We start from the raw sequence: 5453 nt of genomic DNA on the forward strand, positions 1-5453 counted from the left end.
TTTGCGATTGGCCCGTAAGGCGCGGAAGGCGGTGTGCGGCTTCGTTCGGCAATTAGCCTCTAGACGGGATACCGACTTTTGATTGGCTGATACCTCTCGGGGCGGGCAAAGTGAAGAGGCAAGCGGTCGGCGATTGGCTGCAGTGACTTGGGGCAGCATGCAAATCACGAAGGCAGCGTGCGATTGGGTAGCACGGCGCGAGGCGGGGATCCGGGACGCGGGGTGACTGGGGATTGGCCGGCATGGGCAGGGCGGCCGGGTGTGCCAGTTCCTAGGTCCCGGCAGGCGATGGCGTCCGGCGGCTGGTGCTGGCTGCGGGGCCTTTGGGCCGCGGGGCAGCCCCTGTTCCAAGGCCGTGCGTTGCTCGTCACCAACACGCTGGGCTGCGGCACTCTCATGGCGGCCGGGGATGGAGCGCGCCAGTCCTGGGAGATCCGCGCCCGGCCCGGCCAGAAGTTTGACACGCGGCGCTCAGGTGAGGGGGCGAGTGCTGCTGGCCTTTGACCCCAGAGGATCTTTGGCCCCAACCTCAATTCGGAGACCTGTGACCCGGACCCGCGTGCCGTGACCCATGACCCGTGACCTCAGTCCCTGGCAAGACCCTTGACCTCAGCGTGCACCCTAGACAGCCCCTCCCTGATCTCTGTCCCCTCCCCCCTCGGGGGGTCTTCATTCCCTATCATACGTGGGGTTTCTGTTCGCTCCCATCCTGAGGGTCAGGTCCCCGCCCAACCCCTGGTCCGGTTCCCTCTGTCTTGCACTGAGAGACCTAGCGTTGAGCACAGGATGCTGCACCCGGGGTAGTCAAGGGCGCAGCGTCTGGCCCCAGCCAGCCTAGGATCGCGCCCTGGTCCCACACTTCCCTACCCGCTGTGCCTCTGTTTCCTCCTCTGGAAAGCGGGGCGATGGTAGAACCCTCTGCCACGGTGGTGAGGGAATGAGGGAAGAAAATGCAAACGCAGCTCTTGGAATGGTACGTGGCAGTGGGGCTAGTAATGGGTTGGGCTCTGGGAGAGTGTCAGGCTTACCCAGGTCTTAGACAGGGAGGGAGTGAATTGGGGGCTTTGCTGGCCTAACATGCACCCCCTGACTCTTGGACCGCCCACAGCGAGCATGTTTGCTGTGGGCTGCAGCATGGGCCCTTTCCTGCACTACTGGTACCTCTGGCTGGACCGCCTGCTCCCTGCATCTGGCTTCCGTGGCCTCCCAAACGTCCTCGGGAAGGTCCTCGTCGACCAACTGGTGGCCTCTCCCATGCTGGGCGTCTGGTACTTCTTGGGTAAGGAGCCCCGTGAGCTTGGGCTTTGCCCCTCATAGGTCGTGAGGGACAGAGCCAACTTTGTGTTAAGGATGTGGAGACCCATTACTGATGCACCTCCTGAAGGCTGGGGTACAGTGGTGATAGGACAGACCCAGTGGAGGCAAGTGTGAATGGCAGAATCACAGAGAATGATGCTAAATGTAGGAAGGATGAAGACAGTGTCTGATGGGGCTGCCCTGGACAGTGGTTGGGAGAACGTCCCAAAGGAGAAGACACTCAGTTGAGACTTGAAGAAGGAGCCAGAAGGCAGGGGCAACAGCCCATGCAAAGGCTCTGAGGCTGGAGGAAGGGGAGCTGAGACTGACGTTGACAGGGCACAAGCATCCTAGGACCGGTAATAAAATAGCCTCAGCCTCAACAAGGGTGTGTGGCGTACGCATCCCTCAGGGTACGCGATTATTCATGACAGACCTCTCTCCTCTCACTTCTCCCCGACTTGACTTGTTCTGTTGTTTAGCCACCCTGCTGTGCTGCCCTTCCCACTACAAGGCTTTTAAGTGTCCTGTTTCCTCTGCCTGAGACACTGTTCCTCAGGGGTCCTACCCCACCCGCTCTGCTGTCGTACTACGTACTCCCCAGCCTCTGACACTCTCATTTCTTGGTTTCCTTCCTAGGCCTTGGCTGCCTGGAGGGCCAGACCCTGGGCGAGAGCTGCCGGGAGCTGCGGGACAAGTTCTGGGAATTCTACAAGGTGGGCGTGCCTGCCCAGGCCCCGCCTATCCTTCATCTCTGCCCCCTTGCATCTGTCCCTCCTCTCCCTTTCACAGGCACCCCCTTTCAAAGCCCCACCTCTCACAGCCACCCGGCCCCGCCCAGCCCCGCCTCTCACTGCATTCCACCCCTCCCCGTAGGCTGACTGGTGCGTGTGGCCTGTTGCGCAGCTGGTGAATTTCCTCTTCGTGCCTCCCCAGTTCCGAGTCACCTACATCAACGGCCTGACGCTGGGCTGGGACACATACCTCTCCTATCTGAAATACCGGGTAAGCGTAGTGGGCAGACCAAGGACCCAGGGGACTCCTTGGGGGGGCCACACGTGTGAGCCCCAAATGGCAGTACAGCTACGCTCCAGGGTGCGGGCCTCTTGTGCCCGCGACAACCTGCACCCCATGGTGGGTGGGTGGGTTGCTGATCACTAGCGGGGTGAAGACCAAGCCCACGTCTTCTGTCTGATGTGACCTCGGCCAGGTCCCTGCCGCATCTGTCCGGCAAGGCTGACCCCAGCCCTGACGGGTGGAGGAGGGTTCAGTGAGGAGCCCAGAGGGATGAACAAACGCCTGTAACCAGATCCTCTTGTGTGGACAGATCCCAGGCCCCCCAGCGCCCCCAGGCTGTGTGGCCCTGGGCACTGTGCAGACTGAGCTGCCCCACACTGCCACCACATGCCAGCCAGGGCAAGACTGACCCTCAGCTGACCAGCCGCCTGGGCAGGAAGGGGAACGGACTGCTGGGCCCAGTCCTAGGCCCACCCTGATTCCTAGGCATCCGGTTGGGCTGCCCCTTCCAAGCCCACTGCCGGGCCTCTGTTTCTCCATCTGGAACACAACCATGAAGATGGACCAGAAGGGTTGGTCATCACCCCAACCCTTCTGGGAGAGCCTCAAGTGACTGGTGACAGATGTTCCACCCTCAGCACTGGGCCTCAGCCAGCCAGCTAGTACCAAGCCCTCAACACTCCTGCGGGCTGGACTCTGGGACCAAGGTGGGGACATCGCCCATACACTTGGAGCAGGGCCCCCAGAATGTGGAGCCTTGGGTGGGGTGTGTAGCCTCCAGTCTCATCCTCTGTTCGTGGACTATGGAAGTACAGAGAATTAAATTCTCTTTGTAATTGAAAATCTTGTGGATGGGCAAAGCCAGCACTGGCAGGCCGGCGCTCATAGGGACACTGTGTCGTCCATTCACTTTATTGGGTGTGTGTAGTGTTGTCATGACATCTCCTGGGGGGACTGGGGGGCATGTTTGACACTCATGACATCAGAACAGGTCTGGTGAGAGGTGGTGTCCCAGGGTGGTGAATATCCACAGCAGCCCCCACCCCCCTCCAAAAAAAGGTACAACCTTGGGGGCGAGGAGCCAGGCGGGCCATTTCCTGGCTCTGACCCACCCCGTGGTCCACGTCGAGATGCCTGCAGCCACCCGGACCTACCGTGTCACAGCCAGGAGGCTGACAGGTCTGGCTACCTTGCATCATGCAACCAGACTGCCCTGGGGTGTCATCCAGCCCCCACGTAAAAACTGATAACTGTTGATGGGGGTGAATTTATAAAAAGGTGGGGTCTGGAGAGAAGGGTGAGTGGTGAGTTCACGGGGCCACGACACGCCACTGCAGAGCGGGAACAGGGCTGTATGTACAGGGTGGGGCACGGAGCAGGTGGGGTGCCCGAGCCCCTGGGGGACATCTCCAATAAATAAATAAATAAATAGCTACGATAATAAATAGGGTGATGGGCTAAATCAGGGCAGGGGACTCACGCCCATGGCCAGTAGGGGCCCTGGCTCAGGCCCAGAGGGCGGGGCCAGGATGGGGCGGGGCGGCTCTCAGCAGGCGCAGTCCTGGTGGGGGGGCGCCTGCTGGTCCGTGAGCTGTGGGCCCTGCTTGGTGCCCGTGACTGCAGGATCGGCTGTGTCCAGTGATTCGGACATCTTCTCGCAGATGACGTCCACCAGCCGCTCAAAGGTCTGCTTGACATTAATGTTGTCCTTGGCGCTCGCCTCAAAGAACTCGAACCCTGTGGTCAGGGAAGGGAGGGGTGAGGACCCTGGTTCCCCCACGCCCAGAGACACTTTTCTGAGGGCAGGTAACACCTGGAGATTCCCAGTGCCAACTGCATGTTAAAGGCACTGACAGGTCCCTTGGGGAAGCAACACTGGACTGAGTCAGCCTTTATTTCCTGCACTCCTTTCTTCACCCTAAAACTGTCCCCTCTCATTGTCCCCAGAGCCCTGGTAAGACCCACTTCCCTGCTTCCACCATCCAGCCGAGCCCTGGCCCTGGCGGCATCTGACATTCAGACCCAGGCCTTCCCCTGCTCACACACTCTCCATGGCTCCCTATTGCCCTCTGAAAAGTCTGGCTCCTCAGCTCGTGCTTCAGGCCCTGCGAGATCAGCCATATTTCCTCCAAGTGACCCTCATGTTGCAGTCACATAAAACTTTGCCAAAAGGATCTTTCCCATGTCTGGCCTTTGCCCACACTGTTTCTTCTGTCTGAAAGACCTCCTTTTTCTTTAAGTACCAGATCCAAGGCCCACTTCCAGGAAGACTTACCTATGCCAGGCAGAGCCTGGCTCCCCCAGCTGAGGTCCTTTCCTCTCTCACAAAGCTGGAGGCCTCTCAGGGGCCCAGCAACACCCAGCACAAGGCTGGGCAGTGAGAGTATCAGAATGAATCAGAAACTCCTGCAGAGCAAACTCCTAAGCATCCATCAAGACTCACCTCAAGGGGCTTCCCTGGTGGCGCAGTGGTTAAGAATCCGCCTGCTAATGCAGGTTGGGACATGGGTTCTAGCCCTGGTCAGGGAAGATCCCACATGCTGCGGAGCAACTAAGCCCGTGCGCCGCCACTACTGAGCCTGTGCTCTAGAGCCCGCGAGCCACCACTACTGAGCCTGCGTGCTACAACTACTGAAGCCTGCGTGCCTGGAGCCCGTGCTCCGCAGCAAGAGAAGCCACTGCAATGAGAAGCCCGCGCACCGTAACGAAGAGTAGCCCCCACTTGCCGCAACTAGAGAAAGCCCGCGCACAGCAGTGAAGACCCAATGCAGCCCAAAATAAATTAATTAATTAATTTAAAAAAAAAGATGGCCCCTGGATCAAGGCCAGCTTGCAGAAAGTATGAATCATCTGGACTCGAATCCTGGCTTTGCTGTGAGACTTTGGGTGTGTCTCCTCCCCTTTCAGGGCCTCAGTGTCCCTTTCCTAGCCTGTGGGTGTCCAGCCTCGCTGGGTACTCACCCAGGTGGTCAGCCAGCTGCCGACCGCGTTCCGATGACACCACCCGCTCATCCTCCATGTCACACTTGTTCCCCACCAGCAGCACCTGGGCATTGTCCCATGAGTAGGTCTTGATCTGGGTTGACCTGGAGGAGGTGGTGACAGAGGAGGGTTAGGGCTTGGAGAATCTGAGCTCCGCC

At 59.4% G+C, this 5453-nt stretch overlaps 2 protein-coding genes across 2 annotated transcripts in view; one reads left to right on the forward strand and one right to left on the reverse strand.

Moving 5' to 3' along the window:
- Positions 1 to 230: 230 nt before the first annotated feature.
- On the forward strand, positions 231 to 3156 carry MPV17L2 (MPV17 mitochondrial inner membrane protein like 2). The gene is made up of 5 exons (XM_024767591.1): positions 231 to 475; positions 1109 to 1279; positions 1936 to 2012; positions 2173 to 2301; positions 2624 to 3156. The coding sequence occupies exons 1-5, from the start codon at positions 289 to 291 to the stop codon at positions 2720 to 2722; spliced, it is 663 nt and encodes a 220-aa protein (XP_024623359.1). The 5' UTR covers positions 231 to 288; the 3' UTR covers positions 2723 to 3156.
- A 50-nt stretch (positions 3157 to 3206) lies between these two features.
- Positions 3207 to 5453, reverse strand: part of RAB3A (RAB3A, member RAS oncogene family) — a 5613-nt gene continuing 3366 nt past the window's right edge. The window contains exons 4-5 of the mRNA XM_024767592.1: positions 5275 to 5399; positions 3207 to 4050 (exon numbers count right to left, since the gene is read on the reverse strand). Of these exons, the coding sequence (XP_024623360.1) occupies positions 3860 to 4050; positions 5275 to 5399 (316 nt within the window). The 3' untranslated portion in view covers positions 3207 to 3859. The remainder of the gene's footprint in view (positions 4051 to 5274; positions 5400 to 5453) is intronic.

Source organism: Neophocaena asiaeorientalis, unplaced genomic scaffold (assembly GCF_003031525.2).
Source record: "Neophocaena asiaeorientalis asiaeorientalis breed wild unplaced genomic scaffold, Neophocaena_asiaeorientalis_V1.1 scaffold87, whole genome shotgun sequence".
NCBI lineage: Eukaryota > Metazoa > Chordata > Mammalia > Artiodactyla > Phocoenidae > Neophocaena > Neophocaena asiaeorientalis.

Excerpts from the sequence above, each read along its gene's own strand:
- MPV17L2 (XM_024767591.1), top strand. The coding sequence starts at position 289 with ATGGCGTCCGGCGGCTGGTGCTGGCTGCGGGGCCTTTGGGCCGCGGGG. Across the intron at positions 476-1,108 it reads GTTTGACACGCGGCGCTCAG|CGAGCATGTTTGCTGTGGGC; the intron begins GTGAGGGGGCGA and ends GACCGCCCACAG. Across the intron at positions 1,280-1,935 it reads GGGCGTCTGGTACTTCTTGG|GCCTTGGCTGCCTGGAGGGC; the intron begins GTAAGGAGCCCC and ends TTTCCTTCCTAG.